Source organism: Dicentrarchus labrax, unplaced genomic scaffold (assembly GCF_905237075.1).
Source record: "Dicentrarchus labrax unplaced genomic scaffold, dlabrax2021, whole genome shotgun sequence".
Classification (NCBI taxonomy): domain Eukaryota; kingdom Metazoa; phylum Chordata; class Actinopteri; family Moronidae; genus Dicentrarchus; species Dicentrarchus labrax.
Genome location: NW_026136715.1, coordinates 6,877,569 through 6,897,403, shown reverse-complemented (window position 1 = coordinate 6,897,403; position 19,835 = coordinate 6,877,569). Strand labels below are relative to the sequence as shown.

The following is a 19,835-nucleotide window of genomic DNA, read 5'->3' as shown; positions in this document are numbered from 1 at the left end:
TGAGGAGTCTAGTGTAGGACGACAGTGTCCGCAGCCGCCGCAGACTCCGCAGACTCCTCGGCGTTAAAGCAGACGACAGGCGGCCGGAGCTCCGCTGACCCGTTTCCACAAGCTACTGCTCGGATTTTTCCCCCCTCTGCCAACACCAAAGTACGTATTTAATTCAAATTAAACACCGTGAACCCTCGCTGACATTAACACGGGATGCTTTTTTTTTTTTTTACAGCAGGCTAGCCGAGCAGGCGGAGTGAGCTTAAAAAAAAAAAAAAAAAAAAAAAAAAAAGGATGGCTAGCTTTGAATAATAATAATAAAAAAATAAAAAAATAGCTACTACACTAAAGCAGCATTCACAAGGTCCGTCCATAAAGACGGTGTTGGTACTTAAAGCTGCGTCACGTTGAGTTAGGAGGTCGTTTTAAACGTTAACGGCTGTAAATTGTCAGTTAACGCGGAGCTAATGCTAATCACACAGTGAGCTAGCGTTAGGTAATGTGAGCGAGCCGCCGTTAACGTAAGCCTCCCGGACTTTAGAGACAAAATATGTGAACGAAAAGAGAGAGAAAGAAAGAGAGACTGTTGTTGTTAAATTAAAAGTTAGTCAGATAGGTTAGGTACAGGTTGGATAAGCTAACGTTTTCGGAGGGTCCATGTTTTGATGATCCATTTTAAGGGTTAAGTTGGCTAACGTTAATAACGCGGAGTTAAATGTTGATGGCAGTTTAACGTTAGTCGTTAAAAGAAGCTCAGGTTGTTTCTCCTGAGATTGCTGAAGGAGGGAGGCTGGAGGAGGAGGGGAGGGAGGGAGGGGGAGGAAGCTTTGTAACATTTGGGTAATGTTTGTATAGATGTACGGCAGCTGATTTGACTTAATGCAGAAAAGGCTGAATCTGCACCATTCACATTAAAGATGCTTTACAAATGACCTGTCTCTCTCTCCCTGTCTCTGTGTGTCTCTCTCTCTCTCTGTCTGTCTCTCTCTCTGTCTTGTCTCTGTCTCTCTCTCTCTCTCCCTGTCTCTGTGTCTCTCTCTGTCTCTCTCTCCCTGTCTCTGTGTCTCTCTCTGTCTCTCTCTCCCTGTCTCTGTGTCTCTCTCTGTCTCTCTCTCTCTCCCTCTGTCTCTCTCTGTGTCTGTCTCTGTGTCTCTCTCCCTCTGTCTCTCTCTCTCCCTGTCTCTCTCTCTCTCTCTGTCTCTGTGTGTCTCTCTCTCTGTGTCTCTCTCTCTGTCTCTCTCTCTCTCTCCCCTCTGTCTCTGTCTGTCTCTCTCTGTCTCTCTCTCTCCCTCTGTCTCTGTCTCTCTCTCTCTCCCTCTCTGTCTCTGTCTCTCTCCTGTCTCTCTCTGTGCGTGTCTCTCTCTCTCTCTCTCTGTGTCTCTCTCTCTGTCTCTGTGTGTCTCTCTCTCTGTGTCTCTCTCTCTCTCTCTCTGTGTCTCCCTGTCTCTGTGTCTCTCTCTCTGTCTCTCTGTCTCTGTCTCTGTGTGTCTCTCTGTCTCTCTCTGTGTCTCCTTGTCTCTGTGTCTCTCTCTCTGTGTCTCTGTGTGTCTCTCTGTCTCTCTCTCTCTGTCTCTCTCTCTGTCTCTCTCTCTCTGTCTACATTTTCTATTTCTCTCTATATATTGTGTTGTAATATAAATACAATAAAGTATTGTATATATCTGATTCTGATTCTAATATTGCCATAATATTATATCACTCTTTATGTTTATATTTGTATATAGTGGCTCCTTTTATTGTCTCTCTTTATTTACATTTGTCTTCACTTGATTGTGATTATTATGCACCAATGTAACAAGGCAAATCCCCTCATATGTGAAAACCTACTTCTGATTCTGATAAATAATAATAGTAACATTAATAATAAGAGGAAGATCATGTTTAAAGTCAAATTAAACTGTCTCTCTCTGTCTCTCTCTCTCCCTCTGTCTCTGTCTCTCTCTCTCTCCCCTCTGTCTCTGTCTCTCTCTCTCTCTGTCTCTCTCTGTGCGTGTCTCTCTCTCTCTCTCTCTCTGTGTCTCTCTCTCTGTCTCTGTGTGTCTCTCTCTCTGTGTCTCTCTCTCTCTCTCTCTGTGTCTCCCTGTCTCTGTGTCTCTCTCTCTGTCTCTCTGTCTCTGTCTCTGTGTGTCTCTCTGTCTCTCTCTGTGTCTCCTTGTCTCTGTGTCTCTCTCTCTCTCTCTCTGTCTCTGTGTGTGTCTCTCTGTCTCTCTCTCTCTCTCTCTCTCTCTCTGTCTCTCTCTCTCTCTCTGTCTCTCTCTGTGTGTCTCTCTCTCTCTCTGTCTCTCTCTCTCTCTCTGTCTGTCTCTCTCTCTCTCTCTCTCTCTCTCTCTCTGTGTGTGTCTCTCTCTCTCTCTGTCTCTCTCTCTGTCTCTGTCTCTCTCTCTGTCTCTCTCTCTCTCTCTGTCTCTCTCTGTGTCTCTCTCTGTCTCTGTGTGTGTCTCTCTCTCTGTCTCTCTCTGTCTCTCTCTCTCTCTAGCTGTAACATGAACTGCTTCAGATTTGTTTTAGTTTTATAGCCTGGATTTTCAAAAGTACACAATTGTTTTACCTACAAACACTTTGAACTGTTTCCATGCTGCTTCTTTTCCAGGAGAAGAGATTATATCGCAAAAAAACCCCCTTAAATTACCCTTATTAATAATTATTAATAAAGTACTGTATCTCTGTAGAGATCTCCTTCCTTAGAAATCTTGCTAAACAGATAACATGTTTCTTAACAGATGTCACATCATATTGTGCAGCCCTGCGTGAAAAGTGGTGACTTGCAGTCTCGTTTGAGATTGACTGACTGACTGACTGTATGCAGCTTGGTTTCCGCCTAGATGTGTCACATGTACAACCAACGTCTTTACATTTGCCAACTTCTTCAATTTAAACAAACTTTTCAGTCAGTTTGGTTGTTGTGTTGAGTGCTGAGTTGGCACTTGTTCTCCATTGCATCAACAAGTGCACCTGGCTCCCTTGAGGATTCAAGCACCATCCCTTTTGATAAACATAATGCATCCTTGTGCTTGCGTGAATGGCTGCTGCAGTGTCGCCTTGCCTGTGTGAGTTTGACGTCTGCAGAAGGTGTGGTGGAACCAGGACTGTGGCATGCCAAGGTCCTAATCAGAAGGGTGTGGGTTTGTACAAGTCTCTAAGTTTCCCTTTCTAGAGAACCAGGTTCAGAAAGGGAAACCTAAAAAGGGGGAAACAGCTGGCCCATAAAAATGAGTCCAGATTGCTGAAGTCTGGTTGAAGCATTTTTAAGACTAGAAGGGACATAATTAAAGTAGACTCAGGTTTGGCTGTAGTCTGTAAAAAAGAGCTTGAGGTATCAGCAGAGTATTGATTGTTCAGCAGGGTGATGGCATCTTTTCCAGACGATCCAAGGTTGTTTTAGAGGCTTGCAGACGTTTTCCTCTTTTATTAAAAAAGAAAAAAATCCTCTTTTTTACTTTGGTGGTTTCTTTTGATTTAAGAATTTCAGAATAAAAGTCTCTCTTTTTTTAAAAGCAACAAATTGCAGACTCATTTGAGAACAGAGAACGAATCAGGAATGCCTAGAAAAAGATGTACAGATTTCAGTGGGATGATACAACTCCTTTCTTTATTATTATTATTAGTGTGACAGCTTGTCAGCTTCTTGGTTGCTAATTCACAGTTTAATTCACAGTAACAAAAAAAATGTGTCATGAAAATTAAAAGCACTTTGCAAGACAGAAACGTGTCCAAAAGGCACATAGTCAAAGCCCTTTTTTATATTTCAGTTACAACTGGCATCATCAAAACCATTTGTGTCATCGCTTATGAGTTCGGCTGCACAGAAATCCAAAATATTTGCGTTGGCTCTCGATCACGCCTATGAAAATAATTTGTCGACGTGTCAGATTCTTGGATATACAGTCATCATCAGCCCGTTTACCATGAAGGCTTGGTAAGTATTCTGTGTAACCGTCATGACATTATCACCCACCACTCCTACAGAGCACTGATGGAGGGGGGAAAAAGGAAATACCCTTCAAAGACGTGTTTCTCTACAGTCCTGCTAACTTTTTTTTCCTTCAAACTAAATGCTGTGTTTCTGCCAAGGACAATATTAACTGCAGATTCAGTTCGAGGAACGCTTTTCCAGGCAGACAATAACTTATTGAAATCTGTTTTTCATTCATATTTTATAGCCAGAGGAAATGCATTCATATTTTCTGATCTCGACGAAGTGGAGATTTTTATCTGTGCATTTTTTTTTGTTGCTACATGCTACTTTGAATATAGTTCCCCCCACCCTTACATTCTGGACCATGGTGCAGAACCATTTTCGATCACTGTTTCCTGTAACACAGCTGATTTATTCTTTTTTTTTTTTCCCCCACAGATTTGGATCAACTTGGTGGAGCAAAAGAGGAAAACCTGAATCTTTGCCTAAATGGTGGAGTCCTGATGTGAACCTTGTTCTTCCAACCCCCCCTCCTGGCAGTTGTGAGCCTTTTTGGCGTTTTCTCTAACTAGAAGAACTGAAAAAGGAGGTTATCACACTTGGAGCCCTTTCTTGAACACCAGCATAAACATATTTGAAGGGTTAATAAAGTCTTGAGGAAGTGTATGACCAAGCGTTTCTCTCATACCTCTGTGTGACATGGCGAAGAAGAACAGCCAAAAGGGTATGTATTTGCTTTAATAACTCTTTAATTAATATTAATTAATTAATAATATTGTATATGTTTTGTGTACAACGCTGTTGTCATCTGTGTTTTTAAAGGCTGCAGCATTCAGCTGAAGAAAGGTTTACGTTAGATCACAGTTGGAAGTTATTTAACAAATTGTGCATAATTGTTTTCAGATGGAGTCTAATGGAGTAGTCCTAAAAATACTGAGTGTTGTGTAACAGATACTTTAATTGTGGATTTGAATTGTAAATGGAGAAGAAAAAATAGAGAAATGCTGTCGACATTTACGGTGACATTAACCTACTTTTGTGCTGGTGGAAAAACAACTTTTACAAGGGCCCCGTCTTTCTGTCTTGTCTTTAAATGGACATAGATTAACTCTGTACTTTACCCCGACTCTTCACACTCAGCTGTAGCCTTTTGTTTATCTTTTATCTTTTTATTTATTTTTTTTTGTTTAAAGAAATGTCCTTAAACCAGAAAATTATCTCTTTTTTTGTTTTAACAAATCTTAATGCAGCTGTTTCCTGACTGAGTCAGACAGAAACCGTGAACTTGTTCCTCTTGCAAGAATGTCTTTTCAGACAAAACTTTGTTGGTTTTTAGTAAATTCAAATCAGATTCAATCGCATTGTTCAGACTTTGCTGCTTGTGCTGTTAACTGAAGTGGCTGTGCTTATATGCCTAGATAACACATCCTTCCACCTCCACAGTACAATGTACAGTGATGTTGGCATCGACATTTTCTCATTTTGTGGCGATTTTAATACTAACAATGCATACAGTAATCTCATAGGTTGAAAATATGTTTATAGTCAAGATAAACATGGGTATTTGAGTCAGCCTTTTTTGCTCGAAGCGGCTTCACAAGTGCAGATCTTCCATTGATTCATAAATGTAATCGACTACTCTTTCCAGGAAATCTCTGAAGATATCTCTCGGCCGTTTTGTTTTGCAAATTATGTTCTACAGTGGTTTGCAAATACGATTCAAGGCTTGAACAAACAATGGAGTTTGATGTTTTTATATATTTTTTTTTCCAGATACGTCTGGGGTGGTGTTTGACACTCGCTCTAAAATGGTCATGTCCCAGGGAGGAACAGCTGAGAGGATGAAGGAGAAGGTAAGACGTACACACACACACACTACACACGACTGGCACAGAGAGCCTGCGGGTTTTTACTGGAGGGTTAAATTTCAAACATAAAATCACAACATGTGCGTAGCATCAAGAGCTTCTAATCTGCTCCCGAACTTAAACACTTTTCTCTTTGTTTTGGTTGATTTGCTCCTAAGCCTCGACATTGAGTTTCATTAGTTGTGGGCTCTGCACAGCCGTTTCCCAGTGAGCTGGTTTTTGGCAAGAATAAACAGGAGAGGGCAAGTTGTCGGAGCATGAGCAACAATATCGTATTGCTGAAGGAAAAATGTAGCGCTACGAGCGACTCTTGGGTTATTCCTGTCTAAATGGGTGTTAATTTATCAATGTCTGTTAGTTACTGAGATGTTAAATAGCTCAACACAATATATAACCTGAAGTCTTCATGGGAAAAATGAATGACTGTGCAAGAGGTATACTGTACCTGTAATGTAATCTCATGATGAGCCACATCCTCTTTAAATCTGTTAATCTATAATGGAGCAACTGAATAAAAAGAAGGCTGTACAGAGTTTCACAGTGGAGTCATAATGTCTTCATGGCAGGTTATTTGGGTTTTGGTTTCTAATTCAAATCTTTTGTGGGGTTGCCACACTGAACGCAAGTGGCAGTGAATAATTAATGCCGAAACTGCTAACAAATATTGTGGTTTTAAACTGTTACTGATACCTGTCCAAAAATACTAATAGTAAATAAAAATGATAAAGTTGTGATTATTTGCATTATTAGCTTCTGGTTTGTGTACATGTCTTTCTCTGTTTGCAGTAAATAAAAGATTTGTGTATTTCTACATTTGTAGTTTATGAATAAGAACTAAAGGACATGGCTGTGTCCTTGAGGCAAATGTTATTTAAATGTTAAAAACACCATTAGGAATTTACAGTAAATGCTGAGTCACTTTTGAGATGATGTTAAAACCTGTTCCTCTCATACTTTTCTGCTTTTATTTTACAGATCAGTGCTGTCCGGGCAGTTGTCCCCAACAAAAGTAACAATGAGATTGTGCTGGTGTTGCAGCATTTTGAGAACTGTGTTGACAAGGCCGTTCAAGCTTTTTTAGAAGGTATGAGGACGTCAATGGGAAATTATAGGAACTTACAGCGAAGTTACTGTACCATAAAACTGGTAGTATTGCATATTTTAGAGCAATTGGGCCTTGAAGACAGTGGTAATTGCACCACACGAAGACAGATTTAAGATGACCTATATTATGTATGCTAGTGTAATGTGATGCACCATATCTGCTTCCACAAATACTTTCTGTAATACTGTATTTTAGTCAGCCCCTTTTGTCCTGGCATGCCGCCCACATTTGTGCAAAACGTGACCTTGAGGAAAAAATTTTTTGTCACGCATGCCATGCTTTGCATTCACCAGCCTGAGCGTCATTTGCATACCTTTTTAGTTTGACGAGTTTAATTATAGCCTGAGAAGGTTGTCCCCGTACGTCACACTGCTTTGTTTCCCGTTTAGTGGTGTCTAAACAACGCCTCAGGGCATTCAGATATGTGTTAAAAAGTTTCAAGTCTGTCAGTGGGTCAGTGTGTACCTTTTGTCATCATTGTTTGCTTTGTACCTCAGGTAGTGCAGTTGAGATCCTGAAGGAGTGGAATGTCACTGGCAAAAAGAAGGTGAGAACATGCCTCTTGAATGTCTCTTTTGTTGAGTTAGCATATTTATGTCAGACCTAGTTTTTAGATTCTTGAAACTAATTGCTGTACTTTTTAAAATTAGATGTGCAAAGTGCCTGTCATTCTTTGTAAACTACGGATTAAGGCAGAGAAGTGACATGTTAATCTGAATGCTGACAAGCTGTTTATTCCAGTTTTGGCAGTGTTTTTTCAGCTTTAGCTCAAATCAAAACATTTGTCTGTGTGTGCACTGAATAGGTTAGAGATAATGAACAAAGACAATATGAACAGAGATGTTTTTACACTCATTTCTCTCTTTGTCCAGCCCAAGAAGAAAAAGAAGCCCAAGCCTCAGCCAGAGGCCTCAGCAGACCCTGCGCCACCTGAGACCACATCGCCTGAGGAGGGCAAGGATGAGATCAACGGCTTTCATGCCAACGGATCAGTAATGGATGGAGAGTCACTGGATTCTCTGAGCGAACAGTTGGACTCTGCCTCCCTGGATGCAGCCGAGCTGGACTCTGAACCCGCTACATCCGAAACCACCGGTAATGACAGATCTGTGAAGTGATAAAGGCAAAAGAAAGAAGGGCTGAAGGATTTTAAGTTATTATTTTGCTGGAATGAGAATTACCTGCTCCAATCAGTATAGATAATATGGATATATAAAAGTCTGCTCTGATCGCCGTTTAAATGAAAAACAGTCCCAGGACTAGTATGGATATTGGGCTGAAGCTTACTGTTAGTGAAATGAAGAGAAGGCTGCAACAGTGAGAGCAGAACGCTGATGACTCTCTTCTCAAAACTCTAGAGAAATTGTGTTTGCTAACTAACTGTTGGTAAGCTTGTTAGATCAGAGAGTTTAATCTTCCCTCTTTGTTTTTATTTTTACATTAACATTGATTTGCTCGCCAGCTGCAGCAGTTCACTACTAGCCTTGTGAGTAGTCATTGTCATATTTATATAGGCCAATATCACAACTAACAAATTTGCCTCAAGAGGCTTTACAGTCTGTACAGTATACGACACCCTCTGTCCTCAGACCTTTGGCCCCTACTTGTTCCCTTTGACCACCTTCCATCTAAGTCATTGACCATTTAATCTACATATCAAACTTCTTCTTTTTTATTTTAGTACAGTGCTGACAGCAGTAGTAATATTTCCTCATTGTTTTGGGGTCCCTAACATGATTACTGTTTCCAACATGAGGAAATTCTTGCTTTATTCTGGGGTAACATTTTTATGGATTACATTTTGCATTATTTATAGTAAGGATAAAATCTCATGGATGCGCCACTCTTAATGAACAGGTGCCATTCATCAGGTCGATAAATAGAGAGTCCAAATGTATTTTCTGTTTGAGATATTGTGATGTAATCTTTTGCTATATATCATTTCTCTTTCTTAAAAGAAGTGTTTTAATTAAGATTTTTTTTCTTGTTTTTTTGGGGCGGGGAGAAAAGAAAAACAGCCTACACAAATACTCTGCTGCTGACCGACTTGGGAAAGTTAGTTTAGAAACCACTGACTCTACTTGCTGTAAAGTAATCTGTCTTCTCACAGGTGCAGAAGCAGAAAGTCAAGGTAGCGCTCCAAGTCCCGCCTTACAGCAAGGAGGAAGGAATCACCAGGGTCCCAGAGGAAACAAGAACCGACACAGGCCAGGCTCAAATTCACATCCACCCACTTCCTCATTAACACCCACCCCTGATGAGCAAGGATCGTCAGGAGTTAAGAAGATAGGTTAGTCACCTGTACCTCTTATCTCCCAAATTATCTTGTCCTGCACGTTGTTTATTGTAACAGTGATTGATTGAGAACTGTGAGGTGTTACGAAGGCACGGGTAAAATCTAATCTGTGTGGTAGTCATGTAACACCAAGTCATGTGTGCTGTCTGCCCCTTCAGCTTCCAACATTGACCGCTCTGTGAAGGACCTGCAGAGATGCACTGCCTCACTGACTCGCTACAGGATGGTGGTCAAGGAGGAGATGGACTCCTCAATCAAGAGGATGAAGCAGACGTTTGCTGAGCTCCAGAGCTGGTGCGTGACTTAAAATCTGCCTCTTGTCATGGCTGTAGTTGATCTTAAGGTTATAAAATATTGTAGCATGTTGAAAAGTGAGGTATAACAAAACACCCTGTAGGTTGTTTTCCACTTCAGGAGCTTTCCCAGGGGACCAAGAACCTTTTGAGGAACTGAATTTAGTTCCTGTATGATAGTTCCTGGTGCAGTATTTTCTAATGGAATCAGGAACTTATGGGGCAGGGTTTATAGGGCTGACAATCACTGATCAGTCAGACACCACACCCACTACAACTTGTACTCTAGTAACAATATCAGGTGGAGGGAAGGACAGACATTCCTTTTTGTTAATGACGTTAAAAGCAAAGTTTAGCTTTGTTGTTGCGGCTCCTGACTAGTAAAAGTAAAATAAAGAGAGAAAGGGTGTGATGGGAGAACAAAGTGAGTTTTCTGTCTCCTCTGATGTATTTGTCTAATTTTCAATCATTCGTTACATTCAACTCAGACATCAGAGTCGGGCAATATATCGGACGCTGCCTTTTCAGTCATCGGTGCAATTTGCTTAATCTTCATGGTTCATCGGTTGCAGTGGAAACAGACAAACAAAATGGACTTTTAGTTTTTGAGTTTAGTCCCTCTGCATCCATAGTTCCTGGAACAAAATGGTCAAGAAGGGCTGTTTATGTTCCTTGATATTTGTTCATGTTGTATGTTTAATGTAGCGGGTAAAGTGAGTGGCTATAGGTTTCAGTTCAGTAAGTCAAAGGGCATTGTGCTTACCTTTGTCCTACTCTATGACACTGGGACAGAGCTTTGCATAATAGGAAACTGTTGGAGACTGTTGAGCCTGTGTATGTATGTATGTAATGTATGTATGTATGTCTGTCTGTCTGTCTGTCTGTCTGTCTGTCTGTCTGTCTGTCTGTCTGTCTGTCTGTATGTATGTCTTCCTTCCTGTGGTGTGAGAGGGAAAATATTATAGACTATCTAAAAACTAGAGTGTAGTGTTATAACTGATAACAAAATCTGTTAGCAGTTTTATTAATTTTGTTTTTAAGCTGTAAGCAGTCACTAAACTGTACATATTACTAATGGATCTAACCTAGAACAGTACAAGTGGGTCAGAAGGGTCCCTCCACCAGGGTCCAAAATTAAGACCGACCAAGCGCCAAATGCTGGTAAATTCTGGGTTTGGCCAGAAAACAAGTTGTGGTCACGAGCCAGATGGCTGCAAAGTAATCTGGAATCACAGCGTAGTGGCTAAATGAGACTAAGAAGGTTGTCGGCGACATTAATAAACCTCAGCAGGCAGAACACTTAAAGTTGACTCTGAAGTCTTGCAACCACAGTATAGTTTTATAGCCTAACATTAGCTTTTACTTCTGGTGAGCGTATTTACACCTCAAAAATCAAGTGGTGTTCCTTTAAGATTATCTTGCTGAACAAAATGTGTATCAGAAACGTTTGTTCCCCCACAGAGCTTATGTTGTACAATAATCCAAAACCGAATGGAAAAGTCCCTTTTTGTCAAAAGAACCGGATTGGCTTACAAAAAGACGTCACCCCTGCAGCACTTAATTTCCGCACAAAAAGCCTGCCATCATAGCCTCCTGCATTACACTTACCGTCTCTCCTTGAAGGCAGTCATGCTGTTGACCTTGTTTGTACACACAAGATGTGACGGAAGTAGTTGTGTAAAGAATGAAAAAACAGAGCCTGAGGGAGACTCGTGCATATTCACCTCTGCATACCTGGCCAGTTGCTGTGTAAAGGGGTGCGACTGTAAGATTGTCTATAGGGAAAAATACTAAAAATCTAAGGCAAACTCCCCAATTTCAGGCAAGAGAGGGACACTGAGTCAGACAATCCAACCAGCAGTTTGTTTAAAGTATACTGAGGTCTTAAAAGTTCCCACATGGAGTTTCCTTGTAAACAAAGTAGGTAGCGGCAAGTTCGCTACCATCCCTTAATTTAGATGTTAGATGTGAAAATATTCTGGCTCTACATGCTGTTTTTCCTCTCACTCATTCTTTGGCTCAGTGCCGCTGAATAACTGTCGCTTTGCAGTGGCTCTCACTCATCCTTTATAGGCAGAACATTCAGTTAGCAACACAAAATGACAAAAATCGCCCCAAAGAAACAAACAACCGCAGTGAACTTACTCTACTCACCCAACCTGAAAACTTCTGTGTAAATTCACAGATTGTCACCGAGGTCCAGTGTGTAACATTTAGGAGGATCTATTGGCAGAAACGGAACATAATATTCATTGTTATGTTTTCATTAGTGTATAATCACCTGAATGTAGGAATTGTTGTGTTTTTGTTGCCTTAGAATGAGACTTAGAGATGCCGTGTTACTGCAGTAGCCCATTGGCTCTAGATAGTGGCCACCTTTTTATTTTCTTCAACCACTTCACAGCTTGTTCTCATTCCCAGGTCATCAAATACTGATGCGAGCAGGTTTCAGTTAGTTGCAGTGTGCAACTTCACTGCTAGATGCCACTACTACTACCAACTGGTCCTTTTTAATCCTTAAACATTGTACTAAATGTTTTGTTTTTGTCATTTTGCATTGTCATGCATCGATGCTGTTTAGGTTTAATGTTATTAGATTTGCTTCGTAATCTCTGCCTCAGTCAGCATTCCTCTTGTCTTTGAGTAAGTAGTAAAAAAAATTACCCCCCGCACCCCTTGTGTCTCCCTCTCTTTTTTTTCTAGTTTAATGGACAGAGAAGTGACTCTGCTGGGAGAAATGGACAAAGTGAAAGCTGATTCCAGTAAGTACTGTTTCTTAAAGTATGTAGACTGAACCTCAACCTTCTTGTCACATACCACCCGGGAGCTGTTAGTATTCTTCTCATAATATGATCACCTGACTCACGGGAAGAAGAATCTGACCTAAATCACTTCCAGAAAGGTGGCAAAAGGGATTCTTGTGGAACAGCAAGTCCCAGTTTCTTCTCAACTGCAGTGGTGCCCTCAGGGTGCTCATATACCTGTAGCATACCACTGTGTGTGTATGGAACATGACAGAGCAAGACTGCATATTTGTACAAGTAGGCCATTCTCCCTTATGTTATCCTCTCAGTGTAGAGTGTTGTGTGTTCCAGGCCTGGGAAAAGTGAATAGTGTCAGGTGTCAAGGGAGACTCAATGCTGTCTTTGTGCAAGGTGTGCGGGGAATTGAGAGGAAAGCGAAGAAACTCTAGTTTTTCTTGGACATTACAAAAGCCAGGTTTCCTCAAAATTTACCTCCTACTAATCTACTTCCTGTGTTACACTGGTGTTAACTGATGGAAAATTAAATAATCCAAACAAAACGTTCTCAGTATTGTTTAGTGCAGACCCGGATAGAATGATCCTTACTGATCCTCACTGTAGGTAGCAGTACTGTAGCTGGTTGTTGTTTATGGAATAATCTGTTGTTTATATAAGTCCAAAAACCAAAAGGATTTGGTTTCATATAACATTATATAATCATATAAAGACAACAACTCATTAGAGAAACTGGAACCAGTGTATGTTTGGTATTTGTGCTTGAAAAATGGCTTAATCAATTAATCAAAATAGGTGACAAAGCTTTGTGGGGGGTCGTGAGGCCTTCTTGATTGTAAGAAAACCAAAACAATATATACACAGAAGGCCTATATCTCAGCATTTGGATCACTTCTGTAAAGAACTAAATCTAGAGTAAATTGTCTAATAGAACAATGGGCAAGCATTAGAGACAAGAATAGACTTTTGTCAAAAAAATACATAATACAGACCGAGAATTGTATAAAAAGTTCCCTCAACAGGAAATAATCTGCAATGTAGTCACATTCATGCACATAGCACACTCGTACATCTGTGATTAGTTATCCATGATTAGTTATTAACCGATGGCAAGATAGTAAGCAGAGGTAAAAATTAAAGGTTCAAAAACACTGCAATCGCGTCTCCAAACAGGAACTATGGGAAGAGAAGTGTGGAGCAGGAGTACCCTCTTTCCCACCAAATTAGCTCTGGTTCTTGACCTGCTTCCATTTAGGATTCAACCTGCTTCCTGTGTGAACTGTCAGTAGCTGAAGAGCCTTCACTGCTGTATTTTACTGTACTTTATTGTATTTTATTGGCCATAATGGTAGTACATGGGGAGTCTGATATTTTATGAGGTGGTACAGAAATTAAATTCTCTGTTTTTCACCGATATTCAGCATCATACAGGGAGATATCTATCATAGAAGAAGCAGAGATGCTTTTCTGCTCAGCGTTTTCTCTCCTACAGCAGCAGTCAGAGCACATAATGTGTAGACATGTAACACTGTGCATGTAGACTGTATGTTGATTTAAATGCTCTGTTTGACATTCAGGGCTGAAACTAAAATACACGTAACTGGGCGTTCAGTGTTGAGTGACACTAATGTCAGTTACTTATGGGCCTTCACATTAGCACATACATGGTATCTTTTATCTGTGACCCTTGTTTACCTTTAGATGCTGAGTCAGCTGTACTTTGTACTGTACATTTCAAAAGAGCACAGCTGAGTTCTCACAGGAAAATGAAACTTAATGCGATTAGAAGTCTAAAAGGATTAGTTGGTTAATTGATGAGTCGATCGACAGAAAATTATAATGGAGCAGCTAACTTGAGCATCTATTAATCATTAAAGCATAATGCCAAATATTTTCTAATTATTGTATTTGCCGATTTTATTTTTTGTCTGTGTGATAGTAAACTGAATATCTTAAGTTTTTTTTATAGACCAAACGATTAGTTAAGCAAAGAACTTGAAAATAATCATTAGTTGCAGCCATAATGATTATTCCTAACAGACATGTAAAAGATATTTAATTACATAGTTTGTTGCCCCTTAATAGAACATAATCTGTCAGAATATTTAGTGCAGTCTGGAACAAGGACATCGTGCATATCTGTTAAACATCACATTGTTGTTTCAGTGTTGATTTTGGACGCCCGGCAGAAGAGAGCAGAGGAGCTCAGACGGCTGACAGATCAGTCGGCGTCAATGTCTGAGGAACAGTTGACTGAACTGCGTGCAGACATCAAGGTACTTAGACAATACTGCTGCTCCAGTTTTGGCCTCGTCTGTCTCTCGCTCTGAATACACAGTGGATTGGGTGTTAATCATTCATCCACCATGGAAAGCAAATTAAAAAGTTCATTTGTATTTGGAGTTTTTGTCTTTTCCAAGGTGAACCACAAGCAGAAATAATTGAAAGAAAACAGCTAATTAAACACACATTCACCTGCTTGTTTTTTCGCAGCACTTTGTCAGTGAGCGTAAATATGACGAGGACCTTGGGAAAGCTGTAAGATTTACATTTGATCTTGAACCGCTGAAGACGAGCATCTCAGGGTTTGGATCAGGTACGGTATTCTAGTTTTATCTTTCTTTTTATTATTGTTTATACTCCCCTTCCCCATTTAATTAATCCTAAATGATGCAAGCCCCAGGTTGTACTGTCAGTGATTGTTGTTGTTGTTTCTTTTACAGTTTATCATCCGCGTACAGGCTACTCAAATCGGTCCCGTTGCAGCTCCACGTCCTCTTCTGTTGCCAGCCCGAGCCTGCTTGAAACTCCTCCTCCACCCACCCAGACCCAAAGCACCCCCAGTGAAAACCGCCCTCCACCAAACAAACAGGTCAGCTGGAAAAGCAGTTGTGTTTGGCAAACAGACCATAAAACCACCCACAGTTCACAGATGTTGTAATAATTCTTAGCTGCTGACTAACTTTTTTTTTTTTTTTTTCAATATAAATTCTCCTCTCAGATTTTCCAGGGCAACAGGCGTACTTTCCAGGGACAAGGGTATCAGCGGTATAACGGCGGTTCCTACCACGACAGGAACGCCGGTCGCACTAACCACCGCTATCAGAGTGACGGCGGCTCTTCTGGTCCTACTTCACAGCACTCTAACAACTCAAGAGGTCCCTCCCGTTCCTCCACGTCCTCCTACAACCAAGAACGACCCTCTCACAACGGGCTGCCCCAAAGGCCTCCCCGGACGCACTGCCCTTGACATTGGAAACCCGCGTTCTCAATCACCCCCATCTACTAACCCTTGCACTCCCGCGCCCATACCCTACACCCCCCCCCCCCCACCCCACCCCCTCCTACTAACTCCTTTCAATGAAGAATAGAATACAAGTTTACATATTTCTGTCAGTTGAGCTGTAGTGCCACCTCTCTGCATCTACCCGTTCATCCCTCAAACTTGAAAAGCTCTAACTGTTCTGTAATCGCTCTTCCTTTTGCATTTCGCCCATCCTGGTTAAGGTAACAGCTTCTATCTTTAGCCCCCCCCCCCCTTTTGAGAGGTCTCATTGCTATGCTATTGTCAGTATCTGTTATTAATTTCGGCAGTTAAGCAGACTGACAGGATTACCTGCAACAATTTGTGCACTATTGAGGTTGAACTCTTAGTACTATTTCTATTTTTGCTGTGGCTTTTGTCAGCTCTCTGATTTGCACCTCAAATCTTTTTCTTTTTTTGTTTCCCAGAACCATTTCAATGCCTTCACTGTGGAAAGTGTAGTGAAAGTACAAACGTAGTTCTAACATTAACAGGGAATTTTGTCATCAGGATAGAAGACATGCAATCAACACTACAGACTTATCGTTAATCTTTAAAAGGTAGAAAATGAAAACATATCAAACTGTAATCCAGAGCTTTTTTTTTTTTTTGTATGGCTGCTACAAACATTAGGGGAACTTAACGGTTTTTGTCTTTGAGAGTAAATCTCTGAACGCAGAGGTTGCCCTCTTAACGGAATAGTTTGACATTTGAGAAATAGGTCATTGCTTTTCTTGTCGAGAGTTAGATGAGACGGATCGATACCGCTCTCACGTCTGTATGTTAAATATGAAACTCGCCAGCATACACTTAGCATAAAGACTGGAAAAGGCTTTTGTTTTCTGTCCTAATGTAACAGAGTCCGCCTACAAGCGCCTCAGAAGCTCACTAATGAACACTTTCTATCTTGTTTGTTTATTTTCTACAAAGACTGAAGTGTTGAAACTACAACTTGTGGCTTTACTGGAGGTTATAGCCAAGCTAGCTGTTTCCCTGGACGTCTAAGTAAACTAAGATAATCTAATCAGCTGCTGGCTGGAGCTTCGTACTCACCACACAGATGTGAGAGTGGTATCAAGCTTCTCATCTAACTCCCTGCAAGGAAGTAAATTGCCCCATTTCACCAAGGTGTCGAACTACTCCTTTAAATGTTGTCTTCGGTCAGTGACGTATCGCCCTCCCACTGGCCAACGGAGTTATCTTGAATGCTGTTGTTCTCGGCTTGCTGTTCATTATTTTACAACCAAGAGAGGGCTGATTATTATTTGTGTTGTGGAATGCTGTTAAATGATACGTTAAAACTCGAAAGAAAGGAAACTGTCCACATGCTGTTTTATAGTTCTCGACATTTATTCCGATGGATCTTCTTCCACGCGCACTGTTTGCTCCTTTTGTGTTTTTGTTGTTAAATGCACACGAATGGCATATTAATGACGTGCTTGCCTTTTTAGTCACAGAGAGACTTCACATTTGCCTTTCTAGAGACTTGGATGTCTGCATCATGACGGCTTTCTAATCAGATGGTACTGGTAGAGCGAGACGTGTGACTTATTAATATATGTGTGAGAATAAGATGCAAGATCTTTTTCTTCCCCTTTTTTTATACACTCACTTTATCCCGTCTGTGAAAGTAAAATTGATCAAACTGCATTGGAAAGGTTGTATTGATGTCACAGATTTCTTTTCTACGGCTGCCAAGTAGATGCTTCAAGGCTGTTGTTGGGGGTCAAGTCTCATCGTAGTGTCCACGGTTTGAGAACAAAAAGCAGGTGAATACCTCATTGCTGATCTTTTGACACGGCCTGTTTTCTCACAGTGGGCTCTTATTAAGGGACAGGGACCCCTGGTGATTCCTCATCACTTATCTTCTTGTAGTTATGTACATACAGTTGGTGGAGCTGCAAAGGCTGTAGTGTAAAACTGGTTGTTACATTATTGCTGCATCTTCTTCATCATGTGTCGTCTTCCCTCGTGCAGACTTTTTTTTGGGGGGAAAAAAATGAAATTAAAATGTTATTTCCCTTTTCCCCTTTTTGTTTTCTCTTGAGTTTTCTGATCATAGGGAGATTTTTCATATTATTTGAGATTTAAAAAAAAAAAATCTTTATTCCCGTAATTATATTAGTTAATATTGTGGAGAAAAGAGTGCTTACATCTTAGCAGTCTTTGGTAAATATGTGCTGTAAAGACACATAAATAAGTTACCTTTTGACTTAAAGCAGTAGTTCAACATTTTAGGGAAATGCCCTCAATGCCTTTCTTACTGTTTGAAATCTCTTCCGATAAAACTTAAATCTCACCTTTTGTGTTGCAAAGATCCTTGTTGCCCCGTGTGGCTGCAGTTCTTCACCACTTGTAGTTGCAGTGGGTGTTTTCCAGCCTCAGGGGGCAGTAACGAGCCCATTACGGCTTGGCGCACCGCAATAAGGCAAAGAAGACGCAACACTACACTACTTATTTGCTTATGATAAAACGGCACATTGCCATTTTGACACTATTTTTGTACATATTAAACAAAGAAACATAAATGTTAATTAGTGAGCTCTAAGTGTGGTGGGCAGATTTAGTTTCCTTTGTAGACGGAGTTGTTTCCAGTCTTTCTGCTAAGCTAACTGGCTGCTCTAGTATCATCATATGTGGAATCAGTCGTCTTATTTTGACACAAATTTCTCCTTTTAGTCCCCATTACTGTGGTGGCGTCCCCGTACAACATGTACACGTTTGACTGCAAGCTGTCATAAGAAGTGTACAGTTTTCTTCTTATCACATTTACTTTCTATAATGTTACTTTTTACAAAGATGTTTAGGAAATCAGGAAGAACCTGTGCACTTATCAGCTACTAAAAACCGAATGAGAAACACCCGAGCCTTTACTTCATGAAGAGTGATTTGATTTCTTTATTAGTATAATTGGTCTGTGATGTGATGCAGTTTCAGTTTTGGCCCTCCAAAGGGAAAAAGTTTGGGTCTAACTAATATGTAAAATGTGAATAAAGCTAAAATCGCCGGCCATATAAGGGACCTTCTTCATTAACTGGGGGCCACTGCCTAACATTAAACCAACTACCTTTCGCTGCTGTCACACTCAGCAGTCGGTGCGAGTTGCCACCACAGTAATGGCTGAACACACACACTATATACTCGCAGTAAGAAAGCAGTGTTATTTCCTAAAATGTCAAATTATTCCTTAAAGTGCTTTCAGAGGCGGTAACTTTATAATGTCACCAAGACTTTGATTGACGACGTTGTGGGGTGGGGGGGTGGGGGGGTGGGGGACAACAATGTACCACATTTCACAACTCTGCTTAATGATGGTTTGAATTAATCAAAGCTGCAGGACAGGTGATAAACAAATCATCTTTTATTCCAGCATTATCTCTAGAAGTTAGAGGTGCTGAACTTGTTCAATCAAGACTCAAAGATAGTAGTTTTTTTTTCTCATCTGAGATTTTGTCTGTCTCACTTTTTTCTTTTTGTTTTACATTCCAAACTGTAGGAATATTAGGTTATCGCCAAAGAAATGATTTTCGTCCTGTTGCTGCCTTTTTTTTCTTTCTTTCCTTCCTCTGCCTGTAAAGAATTCCAAAGGGGATAAATCCAACACTTCACTTATTCTTCCTTCTATCGCTCTTAATTTTCCTGATTCCTTACTGTATATACATATATGTAGCTATATAATTTTGTGCTCACATGGAGCATTTTGTATGTGATATTCATATTAGTCATAATGGAGGTTAACATCTAGCATCATCTTCCAGTAGATCTCCCCCCCTCCCCTCCCCTCCCCCCGGAGTCCTACTCAAGACAACCTTTCTGAGACAACTGTAAACTCAAGTGCCTTTTCTTGTCTCCCACCAATTCATTGACATCCCCTCCACCAAAATATGGACCAAAGACATCGACCGTCCCCGACAACCCCTCTCTGCTCTTTCTCCCACTCACTGAATTGCACACTTTTCATTTACTACGAATAAACAGTTTGCAATACTGACTGTGTATGTTTGTTTCTTTTGTAGTTGCGTTCACATGAGCTGAAGCAGAGTTAACAGTGAGGTTTTACAGCGTCTCTAAAGTCGGTAAGTGATCCAGGGAATGTCCAGCAGTCTGGCTGCAGGGGTTTGAAGTAATTCATCAACATATTTCCTGCTTTTGAGTCCAGATGCTGCAAGTTCAGGATTCCCAATCATCCTGGAAAAATCTGGAGATTCAGAGACTAGTTTTCCAGTTATGGAAACACCTGGAAATTGATTTAAATATTCTGTGTTGTCCTGGAAAGCTTTTAATTGCACTTCCCCTCACTCAA

At 40.6% G+C, this 19,835-nt stretch overlaps 1 protein-coding gene across 1 annotated transcript; it reads left to right on the top strand.

The window, feature by feature from the left end:
• Nucleotides 1–19,523, top strand: spats2 (spermatogenesis associated serine rich 2). Its single transcript, XM_051424281.1, has 13 exons — nucleotides 1–150; nucleotides 4,346–4,631; nucleotides 5,681–5,760; nucleotides 6,751–6,859; nucleotides 7,378–7,427; nucleotides 7,753–7,975; nucleotides 8,991–9,170; nucleotides 9,335–9,470; nucleotides 12,173–12,231; nucleotides 14,395–14,504; nucleotides 14,722–14,824; nucleotides 14,952–15,100; nucleotides 15,230–19,523. Exons 2-13 carry the CDS (start codon nucleotides 4,607–4,609, stop codon nucleotides 15,476–15,478), a joined length of 1,473 nt encoding a protein of 490 aa, XP_051280241.1. The 5' UTR covers nucleotides 1–150; nucleotides 4,346–4,606; the 3' UTR covers nucleotides 15,479–19,523.
• Nucleotides 19,524–19,835: the final 312 nt, after the last annotated feature.